The sequence below is a fragment of the Pelobates fuscus genome, chromosome 2 (assembly GCF_036172605.1).
Source record: "Pelobates fuscus isolate aPelFus1 chromosome 2, aPelFus1.pri, whole genome shotgun sequence".
Classification (NCBI taxonomy): Eukaryota; Metazoa; Chordata; class Amphibia; order Anura; family Pelobatidae; genus Pelobates; species Pelobates fuscus.
In genome coordinates, this window is record NC_086318.1 from 305,670,626 (window position 1) to 305,691,178 (window position 20,553).

General features: G+C 37.4%; 1 protein-coding gene across 1 annotated transcript in view; it reads right to left on the reverse strand.

Moving 5' to 3' along the window:
* Positions 1-19,334, reverse strand: part of LOC134586309 (G-protein coupled receptor family C group 6 member A-like) — a 109,944-nt gene extending 90,610 nt beyond the window's left edge. Inside the window, exons 1-3 of the mRNA XM_063441789.1 lie at positions 19,300-19,334; positions 18,880-19,174; positions 15,139-15,996 (exon numbers count right to left, since the gene is read on the reverse strand). Coding sequence (XP_063297859.1) covers positions 15,139-15,996; positions 18,880-19,174; positions 19,300-19,334 — 1,188 coding nt within the window. The remainder of the gene's footprint in view (positions 1-15,138; positions 15,997-18,879; positions 19,175-19,299) is intronic.
* Positions 19,335-20,553: the final 1,219 nt, after the last annotated feature.

Here is a 20,553-nt window from a genome sequence, read left to right on the forward strand (position 1 = left end):
TGCCTATATTGCGGTATAAAATGACATATGAGGAGTGCTTGTCCCATACATCTGGAAAATGTCCGTACCTAAGAACCTTAAGGGGACAGGTCTTCGATGTAATGGATATGTCTTTTTTGGTAACATTCAAAATAGTTTTTTCCTTGATATTATGGTCCTGTGTAACAAAAATAACTTTTCATGGAAACCCCTGATGAAACTTCATTGACATACATTTTGTTGAAAAAAACAGTTAATACCGTTCAAGGAGAGATCATCACCTCTCACTGTTGGTGCTATCGATGGGAAACCTCTCTCTCAACCCTTGATTACCCATGAAAACCTTGCCTATTAACAATTCTATTGGAGCGCTACGCAAGGAAGACATTACATTCCAGATAATTGCTTCTCCTTCTCTTCCCATCATATTTGGATTTCCTTGGCTCGCTAAGCATAATCCTCATGTTGACTTGCCAAAGGGAGAAATACTGGAATGGGGTAAATAATGTACAGAGAGATGTGTGGTGCGGATTACGAAAAGAGTGGGCATTATTACATTACCCACTACTACTCCTCAGACCTCCATAGTTCCCATACAATACTGTGAGGTTAAGGAGATATTCAGTAAGAGTCAGACCAATATTTTACCTCCTCACAGATCATATGATTGCTACCCGGCGCTATGCCACCCAAGGGAGCAGTATATGCTCTATCTCCACAGGAGAGTAAAATAATGGAAGAATATATCAAAGACTCCCTAAGTAAGGGCCACATACGTAAATCATCTTCACCTGCTGGTGCAGGGTTCCTTTTTGTGTCTATAAAAGATGGTGAATTACGTCCATGTATTGACTGCAGGGCATTAAACAAAATCACCATTAAAAATGCCTATCCTATTTCGCTCATTTCAGAATTGTTTGACAGACTCCAGGGTGCTAAAGTCTTCACTAAACTAGACCTCAGGAGTGTGTACAATTTGTTAAGGATTAAGAGGAATCATGAGTGGAAAATGGCTTTTAACACTAGGAGTGGGCACTATGAGTACTTGGTGATGCCCTTCGGATTGTGCAATGCTCCGGCCGTGTTCTAGGACTTTATTAATGATGTACTTAGGGACTATATTTATTAATTTGTCCTAGTTTTCTAGATGATATCCTTATTTATTCCCCTGACCTTCAGACTTACTACAAACATGTCAAGTATTGCAAACTTTACTTAATAATCAACTTTATTGCAAACTGGTGGATTTATATTTGATCAGAATGAACTACAGTTTTTGGGGTATAACCTTTTTTCCCCCGGTTTTCAGATGGATCCTCATAAATTAGAGGCTGTTCTACATTGGCAATTGCCGAATGGACTAAAAGCCATTCAAAGATTTATTGAATGCCAATTATTACAGAAGAAGGTTCTCTTCTGTGATAGCCCCCATCACCAATATGACACGCAAGGGAGCTAGCAGTACGATATGGTCTAAGGAAGCTAGAGAGGCTTTTGAACTTCTTAAACAAAGGTTTGCTTCTGCTGACATATTGAGACATCCTGACACCAGCAAACCCTTCATAATGGAGGTTAATGCCTCCGAAACTGGGGTAGGGGCTGTTCTTTCTCAGATGGAGAGTCAGGACACCCCTTTGTATCCATGTGGGTACTGCTCTAGGAAGTTATCTCCCGCTGAGCATAATTAATAATTGGCAACAGAGAATTATTAGCCATTAGACTAGCGCTTAAAAAGTGGCAAAATCTTTTAGAGGGTTCCAAGGACCCCCTTTTGATCATTACCGACCACAAGAATTTGGCTTATACAGGGGATGCAAAACGACTATCTTCCAGACAAGCTAGATGGTTTTTGTTCCGTTCTCGCTTTAACTTTCAGATTACCTACAGACCTGTTTCCAAAAACGTGAAGGCAGACACCTTATCTTGACAGTTTGGTACTGAATCAGTTACAGGGCCAAGAGATATCCTCTATTATACCACCTCAGTGTATCATCGCTTCCACTGTCCTTTCCTGGTCATCTCCTAGGCTTGGAGCTATCATGGAGACTCATTCTCAGGTGCCATGCAATAAACCACTAGATAAATTATTTGTTCCATTAGGTGAAAGGGAAAATGTCATGAGGGTGTTCCACAACAACGTAACTGCTGGACATCCAGGCATTAATAAATCCATATTCTTGATCGTGATATCATTTTGGTAGGATTCTCTCAGGAAAGATGTTAAAGAATATGTGCAGGCCTGTCTGTGCAGCTTCTAAGGTTCCTCATAAGCTTCCATGTGGATTATTGCATCCACTCCCCGTTCCTAGTGTGCCATGGTCCCATTTTTCCATGGATTTTATTGTAGAACTTCCTAGTTCTAATGGCTATACTACCATCCTTATGGTGGTTGACCGCTTTTCCAAGACAGCTCATTATGTTCCGCTCAAGAAATTGCCATCCTCTCAAGACCTGGTTCTCATTTTTATACGTGAAATTGTCTGACTTCATGGCATTCCTCACAATATTGTATCTGACAGAGGTTCTCAGATTTTGTCCCAGTTTTGGACGGCTTTCCATAAACAGTTGGGCATTGAATTGTCTTTTTCTTCCTCTTACCATCCCCAAACCAATGGCACGGATGAGAGGGCTAACCAGTCATTGGAATTATATTTGCGTTGTTATGTTAATAGCACTCAGGATAATTGGCCTGAATTACTTCCCTGGTCCGAGTTTGCTAGGAACAATGCTACCCATGACTCTTTTGGTAGTCCTTTCTTTGTTAATAATGTACGTCATCCTACTGTTCTGCCAGCTGTTTTCTCTGACACAGCTATCCTTGCTTTGGATGATCACCTTGCCTCAATTTGTGATACTTGGACAAAAGTTCACTCCATTCAAAGTACTGCGGCTGATCGTTTCAAATTCCATGCTGATAAACGGCGGGGTGCCAACCCTGTTTTCCAAGTGGGTGAGAGGGTGTGTTTATCATCGCGCAACATCAAAATTAATGTTCCTAACATGAAGTTTGCTCCCAGATTCCTTGGTCCATTTTGTATCCTTCGTAGAATTAATCCTGTTTCTTATTCTTTGGCTCTCCCGGCCTCCTTACGTATTCCTAATACATTTCATGTTTCTTTGCTCAAACCACTTATTTGCAACAGGTATACTGTCCCAACTGTTCTATCACCCCCGTTGGTTGTTTCTGGACAGGAGGAGTATAAAGTCCCTTCCATAATTGATTCCAGGTTCTCTCGTGGTTCATTACAGTATTTGGTTGATTGGAAGGGATATGGGCCTGCCGAACGTTCTTGGGTTCCGGCCTCCGATATTCATGCTGGTCGCAAGATTCGTTATTTCCACTCCAAGTTTCCCCTCAAGCTGGGTCCTGCCTGCCTGGTGGGCGGTCTTCAGGTGGGGGATAATGTAACATATTCAGCCTCACCTTAAAGTATCTCCGCTTAGCGGCTATGCGTCAGTGTACCTGATTCCTGCAACATGTTGATGGACTCTGGCCTCTGCGGATCCACGCCAGATTATAGCCCCACATCCGCCCACCGTAATAATGGCATTGGCATGTGTGTGACATCACGCGGGCACATTCTGGGGTCAAAGGCTGATTTCAATCAGAAGTGTAAAAGGCTTATTTAAACACATTTCTACTTTTCCTCATTGTCCTGTCATGGTTTCCCTAGTGGTTGTCCAGGAGTTTATTTCTGGTTACTGACTTTGGCTTCATTTGACTTCCCTGTTTTCTGGTATCCCTAACTATTGGCTTTCCCTCATCGTAGTGTCTCATTCTGTGTCCCCAACCTCGGCAAGTATTCTGACTATTCTCTGGTACGTTAAGTCCAGCCATTCTAAGGCCCGGTAAAACGTTACCTGTTAGTCCTAGGTGTGATACAGTTCTATGTGCCTGATCAACTTGCAATCCTGACAGGCAGCATGTCGGAATGGGAGATGAGAAGGAGCAAGAAGAGCTGCTCCAGACGTCTCACTTTCACCAGCCAGCAGCAGGAACAGAACTACAAGCAAGCCACCCTCCTGGACACACAAGGTAAGCTAACAGGAGGATGGATGTAGATATAAAACAATATCACATATTTGTGCTTAAATGTATGTCAGATTGTGTGTGTGTGTGTGTGTCTCAAGGTATGCACCTGTGTGTGTGCGCATCTGTTTGTGTGTGTATATAATCTGTGTGTATATGTTAATGTGTGTATCTGTTTGTCAGGGTGTGTGCAAGTGTGTTTTTGTGTATATATGTCAGCGTATGTATCTATGTGCCAGTGTGTGTGCGCACACATCTGTGTGTCAGGATGTGCATCTGTGTATATGTATCTGTGTGTCAGTGTGTGTATCTGTTTGTCAGGATGTGCATCTGTGTATATGTATCTGTGTGTCAGGGTGTGCCTTTGTATGTGTGTGTATGTTGGTGTATGCGTATGTCAAGGTGTGTGTGTGTATCTATGTGTGTGTGTGTCAGTGTCAATATGAATTTGTGTGTATGTGTCAGTGTATTTATATGTTTCTGTGTGTTAATGTCTATGTATATCTGTGCAAGCATGTATGTGGCAGTGTATGTGCATACATCCAAGCAATCAAACACCAGCACAACATACAAACACACTCCTGAAATCTAACACTCTAATATTACATACAAACACACCCCTGCCATCAAACTCCCAAATTATATACAAACACACCCCTTCACTCAAACACCAATACTACACACAAATGTACATCAGCATTTAAAAGCGAACATTACATTTAAGCACACCTGCGGTCAAATGCAAGCATTACATGCAAACACACCCCTGTTTTAAAACACTAAAATTATATACAAGTACCCCTTCAATCAAACACCAACACTATACATTATATTATAGCACCTGTATATGCCGCAGCACTATAAAGATATACAACTTAGAACCTTGTTTTGACTTGGGTTGCCTTTGAAAAATATTGAAATATTAAAGGAGCCTTGAATATAAAAGTGTGGGAATCACTGTTATATAGGATAAAATATGTAAAATGATTATAGAATATGTGAGGGAAATGCCTATGACACTGTTTTCTTGTCTGTAACTTTGTTATTTGGTAAATTATTTTTTTCATTTTTGTTTCCAATAAACCCTTCACACCAGCATTTATGTATACATGACTATCAGGTTATGCCATACCCTGCAATCATGTATAAATGATTAGCATAATTGAAAATTGAATTTGTTTATTGCAAATAAATTATGCCATAACTACAATCAGATAGCTGACAACACAGCGGCACAGGGAGCCGCAACACTGCAAGCCTCTGAATGATGAATACAGAGACTTTCTCTCTGTATCCAGCACTGCATGCCGCCCTTCAATATAACTGCAGCTCCTTATATACACACAATGCAACTACAATATGTTTTCACTTTGGGTGAAAGAATGTTGAGTTTTGCCTAAGGCATCACAAAGTCTAGAACCACCACTGTTCATATATTCCATTCTAGAACTTTAGCAGATAATCCATCATGGTGAAATTAATATGTCCCAGCATTGTTGTTTTGTTGGTGAGCCAGTCATTGATATCACTTCCTTTCTCCTGTTTTATCTGATGATGTGGTGATTTAGTTCATGTTCATTATGTTCATGAGAGAGTTGAGATATGAATGAGATGTGGTTGAAGATAAGATAACATTGTCACCATCTCCTCCTATCAGGTCTATGCTTCATTCACCCTCTGCCACAGATGAAGGCACTGTAGGAGTATGGGCAAGAGAGGAAACATATGCTACAGTTTGAGGCTTTTGTTGCCTTGGTATCTGCCATATGTAGACTGTGGTGGCTAATTACATATCTGCTGGAAGGAGCTGCTTGATGTAGGCTGAACTTGACTCCATAGGCACAGAGTGGTAAGGAGAGATAAGAGACATCACATGGCTTGGTATCATTATCCATTCTTGACTCAAAACTGCTCTAAGCTATAGCTGCATCCATTCAGTACTTGCCTCATAACTTTGCAGCCATCCTTGAGCAATTTGTTGATGTTACAGCATCTCTCTTGTAGTTCTCTGTTCTTCCTGCCAGGCCATGCTTGTGGAAGGACAGGAAGACCATGTCAGTATCAGTGAGTGAGCACCAGCTGAACTGTACTGGCTACTGCTACAATTTTCTGATCTATATATCATGGATGGAAATAGTTTGTGTTGAGATTTTTCTATTGGGGAAACAAAAAGAAAAGGAGATATTACTACACTATTATTGCTTAACTTCTATCCTTATAGCCCTAATCTATACATTATAGATTGATATATCAGTATCTTAACGTTTAAAATGTCTACTGAGCTTGCTAAACATACATATTGATACTTAATTATATGCCTTATATTGCAAAGCCACGTAACAATGCTTTAAATTAAGTTCCCTGACAGCATGAGCAATTGAGCAGCTCCACTCACTCACTGTATTTCCTGTTTACTGCATGAAATATATTTAATATATTTAATATATTTAAAGTATAAAGTATTTTATACTTATCAGGCCTCTTTTTCAAAAGATCCAACTAAGAAATATTGCCCTTTGATTCTGTATTCTGGATTCTGGTATTAAATCCATGTTTAGGTGCCTGTCATCTGGGAAAATGTATTCATTGACAATGGTTTGACCAACATCTCCCATCTAGAGATGAAAATGCTCATCAAAGCATTTGGAGTGTTAACTTGCCAAGTCTCAAAGTGTGGCAGAGACATGAACCTCCATGCTAGAGGCTGTTATTTCTCTTTTGCTCTTGTTTAGTACATTTTGTTATTAAGCCTTTGGGTCTGTGCAAATGTTGCGAACTACTGTTTTAATTCCTCTTTTTGCTCGCTAAAGAACATAAGTTTACATAAAGTAGTCCCAAAAAACATGTGATGAGTTTAGCTTATTTATATTTTGTGTTTATATAACAATCTCAATAATGTCGGCATTCATCAGTGAACATGGTATTTTGTCCAGATAGACAAAATCGGGTAAAAATGACCAAATTCCAACATCATTGGCAATTTTTTTCTTTCTTAAATATTTTTTTATTAATTTTAAATATATAACAAATACAATCAGAAATATCAATGTGGGAAAAGTTTCTTGAAAGTCCTGATAAAAGACAAAGTATAACATACATACATACATACATACACATATTGGCAATTCTTAAGAAGAGCGAGAGGAAGAACTCTGAATTTATTTTCATTTCATTCACATTAATATGTGTAGTACTTCCAATTTCCCTTCAATCTCATGTAGCCGAAGAAAGTTTTAGTCAGTAACTTTACATTCTATTTCACAGTGCCATAGACTTACATAACAACAAAATCAACCTACAGTAATCAACAACAGAAGATGTCATGGGTATAATATGTTCCATAATTTATAAGTTCAAATTAGAGCACCGTGGGTGCCCGGGAGGGAAGAAGAGATCGCTAAACCTTTATAAGTTTATAATATTACAATGAGTATTCAGACGTGTCCATATTGATTTGTCTTAATAACATCTTGTTTAAATTCAAATCATTGGCAATTCTTATATTCATATTTACAAAAGCTAAATGTGTTTGGAATATGGTCGACCCAAACAAATCTGCAACAATTACCCAAATTAATTCAAAGTATTGATTAAAATTGGTGCAGTAGTGGTTCTGGTCTTTAGACTGACCCTTCAAAATAGTGGTGCACAAAAGGTAGATCCTTAGATGTTGTAGTACTACAATTCCCCTGATGCTTTGCAAGCCTTTAGAATTCCCTTAGAATGACAAAGGATCATGTAAGCTGTAGTTTTAAAACATCTGGGGATCTACCATGTGGACACCCTTGCTTTAAAACAATGATATGATGACACAAACTGTCTAGGATTAATTGTTTCTCTATAAGAAGCACCCAAGCGCCCAGATCCCAATTGCATGGACAATATTTCAAATATAACTATTCTAATCAATAATACCTTAATATATTATGTCCTAAATGTGTAAATGTTTTGGACGAACTGCCTTTACTTTATCATTATAATGCACTTTTTTTATGGTAAACTGGTTAAATTTCTAGTATTAAGATTACTTATGTGAAAATTGAAAATCAACCAATGTAATACATTTAAAATCAAAATCCATGTACTAGAAATACACCAAATCCAAATAGATCTCCACATTTATATAATCACAAATTATATAAATTCACTTTATTTTATTTTATAAATTCAACCTAATTGATGGACACAAATCCAATCTAAATTCCTCTGCTCTATAAGGGGAAGATCTGAGTCCAAGTCTACATTTTTCAATACCTTGCACAACAAAATTAGATAAATCTCCATCTACATATTCTTTGCCTTGAAACTGGTGTTTTGTTGACATTACTTTAAATGCTATAAGTGTGCTCAGCAATTCTCGTTTTTAATTTTCACTTTGTTCTACCAACATATCGTGATTTACAATAATAAAATGTTATTAGATAAATAATCCCTTTGCTGGCAATGTCGATAAATCATTTATTCCATACATGTTGCTTTTTTGCAGGTATGGCTCCAGGTGGCACTTTTACAATTACGTCATTGTGCCACCTCTGTACACTGTAGTGTGCCTGCTGTGGGGCCTGGGCTGCCTAGGTATGTATATATATATATAATGATTACGGCTATATATATGTGCAGTTATGGGCCCCTGCTACATTGTCCTGTGGAGAGGGGGCCCAGAAGTCTAACATTCCCCTCCTGCAGCTTCATATCTGCTCCTCTCACAAACCGCAAGATAGTTTCTGCAGGTTGCCATGGCAACATGCTGCTCACTCGGCTCGTGAGAGGAGGCGACATGAAGCTGCAGGAGGGAAAGATCATACTTCTGGGCCCCCTCTCCACAGGACACAGCAAAATGGGCCACTGGACCACCATGGAAACTAGTGGCCCCCTCCCTGACCACAGGTACGAGGCAGGGAGAGGGAACTACATTTAAAAAAACCTGCATCCACTACACACACTACATACACTACACGAAGACAAAAAACTGCATCCACTACAAACACTACACACATGCATTGCATCCACTACACACACTACATTCACTATACACAATATATACACTACACACATACACTGCATCTACTACACTACACACACTCTTTGCACTACACTGCACACACTACACTGCATGAACTACACAGACAATGCACCCACTACACTATCACAGACAATGCACTCACTACACAGACACTGCACACACTATACTGCATCCACTGCACAAAAAATGACACTGCACCCACTACACTGCACTCAGACATACACTGCATCCACTAAACACTGCATTCACTACACACACACACTCGTTATCCTGTTATCTGCATTCCCTATACACACTGCATACAATACACACTGCATTTCCTGGATGTGTGCAAGGGTGGTGTGGGGGGGGGGGGGGCAACATTTCATCCTTTGACCCAGGCAGCACAATGTCTTGGGCCGGCCCTGACCGTCAATCATGGCAACAAAGAGACATTCCAATTTTAGGAATCAATGTGAATTTGGTAATGTTTTCCTTTGTAACATTCTTTTTAATCGATGCTGAATGCAACTGTATTAAACCCTTAACACAAGGTTAATTTGTTCTTTAATTATGTTTTGTGTGTGTTTGAATGTATTTACGCTCAAATTTTGAGTTGGTGATATATAGGTGCTGATGAAGTATCCAGGGAGATGTGATATTCGGGTTTGGTATGTAGTCTTTCCTGTTTTTCCCTATTAGTCATTAGGTGCTAGTGTATCTTCTGTATCTGCCTAGTTTGTAATTTTTATTTTACTTTACATATACCATATTTTTTTCAAGGAAAGCTGAACATTAAAGGATGGATATTTTTGCACCCTGCTGTGAGAGTGCTTTGGTTGGCAATTATTACCGGTATTTATTTTATGATCTGCTCTATATATTTTCAAAGCAACAGAATGTTTATATGTGTATCCTGAGAATGTCACTTTTTACAGACATCTCACTTCTAGTTACGTCAATCTTGAGAATGGAATTTATACTTATTTATATATAAGTGTATTCGTAAATAGTTACTTATGGCAATATATGGCTCCTAATTTAGGCTTGCCTTTACATTTGGAGCTTTGGAACCTTGACAAAAGCTTATTTTTTTTGCCTTCTTTTGCTTTTTCTGTCCTATATAGTGTGTGTATGACATGCAACTAAATTGCACATTCTACCAGTTATGGTAATCGTGAGTACATTTTCCTTGTCCTAACACATATGACGACATCCTTAGTGGTTTTATGCAACAAAGAAGAAAAGATTTGAAGGTTTGGGAGCAGAAAGAGAGAACATTCTAAGTGTAAAAGTGAAGGACAGCTTGAAATGAGAAAGATTTAATGTAAGTGATGTTTTATAGTGAACTTACTGCTTCTATGGGTTGTACTCGTATCCATGACACCAGGAAGCTCTTCCAAAGCTTGCATGATCCTCTGTCAGTAAATAATCTCAGCTTAAGTGTGAAACATTATTTCTACTGGTGCTCCTCTTCTCGTTGCTTTCATATGCAGGCTCACTTTTCCATTTTGTTTAAATGGTTCTTCTGAAGTCATTCCAACATTGTCGTGTGGGATTCAACTGTCCTCTTGTTAATTCCTACACTACTGACACATTCTTAACCTTCTTTCAATGCGTCACTTGAAGCAGTTTGCTGGCCGTTTAGAATTATTTTTGTGAAATAAGTAACTTTAGCTCTCTAGTACAGTCTTAACATTGCAAAATAGTATTTGTGGGTTCAGCCACCCATTGTCCGGCTCTTCAACAATATAAATCTGTGTGCTCTGTAGCTCTATCTATGCTGATTTTGGCTGTGTTAATTTAGGCTCCTGGACCTTCTACTATCCCTTCCTAGCATCGTGTCTGATCCCCTTTGTCCTAGTCCTGTCCCCATTTGGTCTGTCTTCTCTGCCTATCTTATTGCCCCTACTGATGCACTTACAAACATTGTAAAAAAAAAAATAATTCAAACAAATATTAGAAATGAACAATTATCAGTATATGCCATTGGGTAGAAAATGTAAAAGGAACAAATTGAAACCAATGTGGCTTAGTGGTAAGGTAAGCCAAAAAAGAAAGAAAAAACTTGCTAAGAAATAGTTATTGGATGACTCAAGACAAGGTGCAACTAAAGAAAGTTAATAGAAACAAATTTACAGGGCCTGATAGTATTCACCCATGAGCACATAAGGATTGGGGCACGGGGGGAAAGGCTAACCTCTCTTTTTAATTCTTTCAGGATTCTTTTCATTCAGGAATTGTACCAGAAGATTGAAGGAAGGCAGATGTGGTTTCTATATTCAAAAAGGTTCAACTTTTTTCCTGGAAATTATAGACCTGTGAGCTTGACTTCTGTGACTTATAAAGTATTTGAAGGTTGGATAATGGGTTAGTATTAGCAGAAATCAGCATGGTTTCATGAAACATAGATTCATAAAACAAGGATGTCAAACAAACTTAATTGCATTCTACGTAGAAATATAGATCAGGCTGTTGCAGTAGATGTGATCTACTTGGATTTTGCAAGGTATTTGATTCAGTTCCACATGATAGTATAGTGTTCAAACTAAAACAACTTAGGAGTCTAGATGAAATTTCTTGTTTTGGGGTAGAACATTGACTTAAAGATAGAATACAAAAAGTTAATTAATAGTTGTTAAAGTCATACTTGACTCTGGTCTCACCTTTGAGTCTCACATCCAGTTTGTTGCCAAGTCCTGTAGGTTCCAACTCAAAAACATAGCCCGCATCCGCCCCTTTCTTACGCAAGATGCTACCAAGGAGCTTGTCCATGCTCTAGTAATTTCCCGCATGGATTACTGTAACCCTCTCCTGATTGGTCTCCCCAAAAGCCGTACTGCCCCGCTACAGTCTGTAATGAATGCTGCAGCTAGACTGATTTTCCTATCCAGTCGGTCCTCTCACACCTCGCCCCTCTGCCAGTCCTTACATTGGCTCCCTGTATCCTATAGGAGTCAATTCAAAGTGCTAACCCATACATTTAAAGCACTGAACAATTCCAGCCCCTCTTATATCTCTTCACTGATCCAGAGGTATGCCCCTCCTCGGACCCTCCGCTCTGCCCGCGACCACCTCCTGACCGCTGCTCGCACCCGTACGGCCAACTCACGCTTGCAGGACTTCTCACGGGCGGCTCCTCTCCTATGGAATAACTTGCCTACTGCCATCAGACTCTCCCCTAGTCTTCAATCATTTAAGAAGGGCCTTAAATCCCATCTCTTCAGGAAAGCGTATGGCCTCCCAGAGTAATCTCTCCCTTACATACCTGTCCCTATGGGATAGTGCTTTGCTCTCTCCTCCAGCTCTGCTTCACTCCTACTTGATATTTCCTATCCTAATGTTTCTAATACCCCACCTCCTATAGACTGTAAGCTCATTTGAGCAGGGTCCTCTTCAACCTATTATTCCTGTAAGTTTTCTTGTAATTGTCTTATTTATTGTTACATCCCCCCCTCTCAAAATATTGTAAAGCGCTACGGAATCTGTTGGCGCTATATAAATGGCAATAATAATAATAATAATAATAATAGTAAATTTTAAAACTGGACAAACATGGTAAGTTGTATCCTCCATGGGTCTATTCTGGGATCACTTCCATTCAACATATTTAAAAAAATTATCTTGAAATAGGCATTGAAAGTCATGTTTCAGTGTTTTGCCAATTACACAAAGCTCTGTAAAATAATACAATGTGAGCAGGTTATTATTTGCTGCAGAGGGATTTAGATAGATTAGGCAACTGGGCATTCACACGGCAGATTCATTTTAATTTTGATAAAAGCAAAGTAATGCATTTCTGTGTGAAGAATGCACAAGCAACGTAAACCCTAAATGGTAGTGAATTAGGGATAGCAACACATGAGAAGGATTTAGGAATTCTTATAGACAGTAAACTAGGCAACAATGTGCAATGTCAATCAGCTGTTGCTCAGGCCAGTAAGATATTTGAATCCATAAAAAGGACATTAATTATTGAGATGAAAAAAAGAACAATACCTCTTTATAAATCAAGACACACATTAAAAATCCCATGCAATTTTGGTCATTTGGTCTAAAAAAAGGATATAATAGCACTAGAAAAAGTGCAGTGCTGGCATACAAAACTAATAAGAGGAATGGAAGATTTTAGTTATGAAGAACGCTTAACATTTTTTAATTTGTTTAGAATAGAAAAACAGTGCCCAGAGAGGCTATTGTAGAATTATACAACTATATTCAGGGCCAATACAAACCATCTTTTGGTTCATAAACAAGACTATACGTAGGACACGAGGTCGCCCATCTAGACTGGAAGAAAGGAAATTTAGTATAAGGCAAAGGCAAGGGCCTTTCACTGTAAGAGCAGATATGTATATTGATATAATTATAATCATATATTTTTTTAATATGTGGGTAACAGCTTCTTCCAAGGAAAAAATCTGACTGCTATTCTGGGGTTAAGAAGGAATTTTCCTCTAGTTTGTTGTAAAATTGGAAAGTACTTTATACTGGGGTTTTTTTTCCTTCTTTTGGATCACAGCAAAAGTAGATGTGAGAAAGGCTGAACTGGACACAGGTCTTTTTCCAGCCTATATAACTGTATCTATGCAACTATATATGTAACATATCAGAGAATGTGTATGTGCCTAAATTAAAAAGTATGTATATACTGCGAAATTGTGAAAACAAAAGTAACAACAAACTTTTTAAGCTGTCTTTTTTATTGTCTGTCAGGGAGATATGTTTTACTTTAAAAATAACAGTGCTAGACATGCTCTATCTGACATATTTTTCCCTGACCTCTGTCAATACTTTACAGAGAGAATTGTGGGAATTCAAAGTGAATTTCAAATTTAAGGCTAAATTCTTAACTCAAAAAAATCCACCAAGACAGCTATGATTCCAGCTCAGCTATTTGGGACTTATATTTAAAATTCACTTTGAGTTCCCAACATCTTTATTTTAGTGAATACCTGGCAGAATGTCTTAGAGTGAGAGATAGCTCTTCTTAATAACCCTTTCTTGAGTCATGTCATAGTAATCCTTATTGTTTCTAATTGTTTCTGGTAATTCTGACTAATATTGCCTATGTAAACATTCTCCAGGATGAAGGACCAATCCAATGCTCCTCATAGAGGAGCATTAGGGAACACCAGCACCGTGATGTACCTACAATTCCTCCACAGAGAATCATTGTACTCAACAATTCTCTATGGCCGACCGTGACAGCACGTCACAGTATGTTACAGTATGAGAACCAGGAAGTAAGAGTCCCAGTTCTCATACCCAGAGAGCCTATTGGCATGACTTGAAACCATGCTTCCAAACCTTCTAATTGGTTTAATATTGGGTTTTGGGGATAGGATGGGGGGGCAGGACTCAAGATGCTATAATAAATTTAATTAGGTGAAGTTGTTTAAGTGCCTACAATGTCCCTTTAACATAATATTCACCTCTGTTAAAATTACATGGCTTGCAGTAAGCTTTTGTTTACAACTACTATTATTAATTATCTGCTAATAATAATAAATAACTCTAAGCGTAATGCAACAGTGATTAGATCATACCTCTGCAGTCTTATAGCTCAGTTCTCTGCATTTTCAGGGTTAAATCATCTACACGTTTATTCATTAAATTTTGGTTTTAGGGCCAAAGTAGCTGAATTGGAAGCATAATTGACTTAGAGAAATTTTCCAATATGACCCTGTTAATTTATGTACTCCTAGCTACACCTCACACAGCCTCCATGAAGAAATATAGTTTTTTTTTGTATTTTTTTTACAGCATACTGTGTTTCTTTTCAAAGTTATTTTTTCGTGTTCTGTTAATGGTACTTTAACTACACACAGGTGGCTGGTACAGGCTTGAGCAGTCAATTAACCAAGCAGGAGAAGATAGCACACTATACAACAAGAAAGCTAAAATAATTTAGACTATTTTATTTTTATTTTTTTTAAGGATGTCTGTAGGGAGGCTGTGTGAGTCTTCAACAGTAGGTATGGCTAGGACTGCATAAACAAACATATTTAACTCCTGAATGGCAGAGAATTGAGCAGCTATGCATGATCTAAACACAAAAAAACACACTTAATTAGCTAAAGTTGCTTTATAGCAGTTAATTGTTCTTCAAAATGTTTTGCCTTACCTGACGTGGTGACACGATCATATCCTTTTCACAAGTTATATTTTTGCACACAATATGTTTTAGAGCTTGAGCTGCAGCCGTTACAGCCAGAGCTGTGGTATATGCTAAATTGCAATCAAAATTCTTCGATAAATAGTCATCATTGGCAGTAGATACATTGTCCAATCTGCATGCTAAAGGGGATTTCTGCAGCACAGAATCATTGTATCCACAGTTTGTTGAAGATGAATTAATGCATTCAATATATTTTCTGTACTGGTCAGAACATCCAAATCGTAATTCCTTATACTCTTTAAGAAAGTTATTTATTGTTCCATATTCTGGTGGCTGTAGGTTTTCCAAATATTCATTAAATCCTGGAATGGCACCGACCTTTATACTGAATCCTAAAATTGTACCAACTTTCTCAATGTTTTTAATATTTGAAATTTCTTTGGAATAAATCCTGCTGTCACCTGAAATCCAGGTCCTGTTTATATTCCTACTGATAGCTTTTTCAAAAAGTTTTTTGACAATCGGTACTTTTGCAAAAACAACCACTACATTTGCAGTAGAACGGTTAATGGTATCAATAATATCATTAAGTTTTTCATCCAGTGAAGGATCATCAACATACAAAGGCAAGGATTTAGAAAAATTCACACATATCCTTTGCTGTTCAAGAAAAGTGTTCAGGAAATGTAACGCAGACTCCCCATGGACACTATTACTTGAAATGACTCCAATCCAGTTCCAATCCAATGCTTTGATCAGTTTAGCAATTGCTTCCATCTTATGTATATCACTTGGAACAGTCCGCAAAAAAGTTGAAAATTTTACCATGTCGCTAAGTAGATCCTCACTTGATGCATGACTTATCTTAAAAAAAAAAAAAAAAAACAGTGCAGAAAAATAAATATACATTATTTTATGAAGGATGGATAGTATACATTACAATTTGTGTCTTTTTGGGGTTTATTCATTAGATCATTATTTAAATTAATACAGCATTGATGCATAAATCCAAGTATAGTGGAATATTAACTAAATTAATGGAATAATCCAATTGCAGTTCTACTGTCTAATTTACTATCCAAATGTTCATTTCAAAAGAAAATGTTAAAACAAGCCCAGGAACAAGGAACACAAGGAAACCACAACAGAGCACTGAACAAATGCAAAATCCAAGTATTTATAGATTTGGGGAGTAGACTTGGTAGCCATACCCCAAAACATATCGACAATTATACAATTCTGTGTTGATGATGTCATGATATCCGCACGCAGTCGGTGTAAAAAAAAGGGGTGGAGTTAGAGTGTACAGATTAGGAAAAGCCAGCAAAGAAGCCAAAGGGTTAAAAAAGGGTTTGGAGTCAACTTGGGGGAGGGGGATTGGAGCACTATGTGATCGCACAGCATAAGGGAATGTATCCTTACACTGGAATTGTATTTGGAGGGCAATATAAGCAATATTAGATTGTAAAACCCTTAACATTATATTTTGGTCTTTGGTTATCTTTATTAGGAAGAATTGTCTCACCTATTGGTCAAGGAAAAACATTTTAGCCTAATGAACAATATGGCCTTGATTTAATAAGCTTCCAAATGACTCAATGCTGTTAGGCAAACTTTCCAATGTATTTATCTACAGAAGCCCTCAATTAACCCCTTAAGGATGGAGGCAATTGTAAAAGTTCTGATAAAAAAATAAAGTAAACAAATACTTTAATTTGCGCTACATGTCTGTTCAACCATAATTTATCTTTCAAATTAAACACTTTTTACATATCATTTTGTTCTTAGTAGCCACTTACTCACAAACACTGGCCAAAGTTAGCGTTCATATTTTTTTTTTTTGCATTTTTCATGAAACATTGGAAAGTTTTTTTAATAGTATTGAATCCTTTTGAAAGCTTATTAAATCAAAGCCAATTTTCCTACTTCATGGTGCAAGAGATGGAAAGAGCAGAAAATGATTAAGATTGCACAGGGTTTAGGCAAATTACCTATTTGCCCCCCACCCTTTTAAGGCAAATATCAAGGGCAATTTTTCCTGTAAGTTCTATACATCAGGTCTCTTGTGGCTGCTAATTATGTTTTAGAATGATCCCTCACTCATTGTTTTATTTATATAAATAATATTGAAATAATGTCTATCATCCTCCTCTTGAAAGGAACTAGAAAAAGAAGGAAAGGGAAAGAAAAAAAATCTCTCTCACTCATTGTTTTATAATATATATATATATATATATATATATATTGGAATCATTTCTATCTTCCTCGTCTGGAAAGGAATTGGAAAAGGAGGGAAAGAAAGAGAAAGAAAGGAAAGAAAGAGTGAAAGAAAGAGTAAAGGGGGAAATAAAGATTGAAAGAAAGAGAAAGAAAGAAAGAAATAGTGAAATTAAGAAAGAAAGAGTTGGAGAATGGAAATAGGTAAACCTATATCATATAAAAATGAAAAATAACTCAGCAGAAGCAAAAAGACAGATGGGAAAGGACTATGGAGAAAAGCAACAAGTAAAGGGAAGAGCCACTATTTGGTGAAATGCGTGTCGGGACAGATTTAGCAGTGGTTGGCAGTGAGACTAGGGATGATGCTGAAGCTATTTTCTAAGATTAAGACAAGATTAAGACAAGCCACCACGCTGTGATTTTAGTATAAGATCTTTACTTATATTTATTTTCCTTTATAATTTTTGTTGCTGTGGGTGAGCTGGAAAGGGGTTTGTTTCACTTCATGTTATACGTATCTGGGAGGCTTGGAGGTTTAGACTTTTTTAAGGGGTGCCCTCGAAGGCACGCTAGGGTATAGATATTGGCTATCTTTCAGTCCCTTTTCCCTGTTCATACTGCTACCTTCCTAGCATTTACTCTTTATCTGCGACTTTGCAGTCAGTACTCATACTCTTCCTCCCCCCTCCCTCCCTTTTATTCAGCAATATCCACTTTTTGGTTACTTTACTTTTTGTTAGAACTATTTATTATTTTTAGCATTTAGGACTTATTTTTAGCTACTTTCCAAACCCACACATGTTTTTTTTTTTTTTACATATATTATACTTATTAAAGGATATTTTTTAATCATTTACTTATGGGTTGCTCTTCCATCTCTATAGGTCAGGCTTGTGAGGTTTGAAGTTTGAAATAGTCTGTACCTCCGATCCTCCCCTTGTTTCCTTTGGCAACCTGACACATTCTCTCTGCTTACATTAACTCAATAATTAAGTAAAGGGAAGAAGGATCAACTTGTTACTTAAAAAGAAAAACACCAGGGCAAAGAAGTCTTAAATGCGAAAAGACTCTGGTGAAGGTATATCTAACCTGAAGATTAGGATTTCTTATAGGTACTAATGTACAACATACAGTATGGAAATACATAGGTAGAAGAGCAATTAACATTAGTAAAGTTTCCAGGTAATAAGGTTAACAACAGACTCACACAGTATGTGGTTAAAGTAATAATTGTAATAATTTTTTTAAAATAATTTAAAGACCTTGTGGCTGAAATGTTTTTTTTTTTGTTTGTTTTTAAGAACTAGACCTAAATAATGTTTAAATTACTTTAACAACATGCCACAACCCTGTACTCTTTTATAAGTTGCTATTTTATAGTGGCTATTTCCCTGATTTCTTGTTTTTTCATTTTCAGGTGTTTCTTCAACCTGCACAAACAGAAAATATTGTTGTTGTTTTTTTCTATTAACCTATATTACTGTGACTATGCATACTATTTTCATACAAATAGCTTTGTTACATTACCTGGGGAATAAAATTGAGGCTAAGAATTCTGGAAATTGCAATAGAAATGTCTGAGTACTGTGCTCCAATTATAGCTTTGACAGTAGGTATCATCTCTGCTTTGCCACTCTCAGTAAAGTTGTTTCTAACAGTCTCTGGAATTAATCTCAATGTTGCTTGAGTGGCTTTCAAAACATCACCGCACGAGTCATAAATTTCATAGCCCAAAGTGATCCCTGGTAACAATGACGAATTGTTAATTTTTTCTATTGTGTATATCATAGCTAGGGCTTGACTCATTCCATCTATTGTCACCCTAAAACAGAAATAAATTAAACTTTAATAATACACATAATAGTTTGATTACTGTACAGTTAAAGTCAATATCAAAGCATAAATGTCAATGACCATTAAAATTATTAGTGTACATCCTACACTAACCATTCACGTTGCTGCTTTATTCTAGAATACAACATTTCTAATGGGATTTTGGACATTGGAGTGGTACTAAAAACCACCTGTTATTTAAATTATTTATATGTAAATAGTGCACAGGTAACCTTTTTGCTTTTGTTCTATATATTTGATGAATACTATAGTAATTTCTACTGCCCTACCATTAGATATGGGTTTTCCCTTTATGTTAAACTTTTGGATAATGTTTAAATGTTTATATTTTTCATGTATTTTACAATATGCCTGTGTATGCATTTTCCATGTATAAATGTGTATGTATATATATATATATATATAGTTATGAATACTCCAAGCACCATAACCCCTACATTGACTGAGTTCACTGTAGTGGTAAAGTGATAGCAGAGACATGCGAAAAGGGAAAAGGAGGTTAGGGGTAAAAAGACATAGAAAATCTCTTTAGAAAAAGAATCAACCCAATAATAAAACTTGAGACGCTATTAGCCAATACCAGGTAAACAATATTCCTACAGTTACCCAAAAGAGTGTGTTAACTATTGCAAAAAAAACACATCGAAATTCATTCAATCGCCTTGTCAAACCTTTCTCTGCTAACATGCTTCCTGGCTAACCTACTTCCTCTCTTCTAATATTCCATCCCTAATTCTCAGGGACTTCAATATTCTGATTAATCCACCTTTGACCTCAGCAACCTCTAACTACTTTCAATTACTTCCTTAATCGGGTTAATGCAGTGGGCTAATTCTCCCACCCATGTAGCTGGCAACAACCTTAACCTCAATTTCTCATACGCATGTACAGTATCTAATATCTGCAACACTCCATTTCCTCTCTCTGATCACCACCTCTTATCGTTTTCTCTTGAGTACCCCCTCACCCAACAACCTCAGCCTAACCCCCCTAAACTCAGGAGGAACCTTAATTCTATTGACCTTCAGCAACTGTCAACTGAGATTGATTCACAACCTGTGCCTGTGTGTCTCACTGCCTCAATTCTAATTCTCTCCTTGACCCTCTTCAATCTGGCTTCCGCCCTCTCCACTCTATTGAGACTGCTCTTATCAAAGTTATTAATGACCTAATCGCAGCTAAATCCAAAGGCCACTACTCCATACTAATTCTTCTTGACCTCTTTGCTGCCTTTGACACTGTTGATCATGCACTCCTTCTTTAAACTCTTCAATCACTTGGTATCTGTCCTCTCGTGGTTTTCCTCTTATCTCTCCCAACGCTCATTCAGTGTCTCCTTTCCTAATC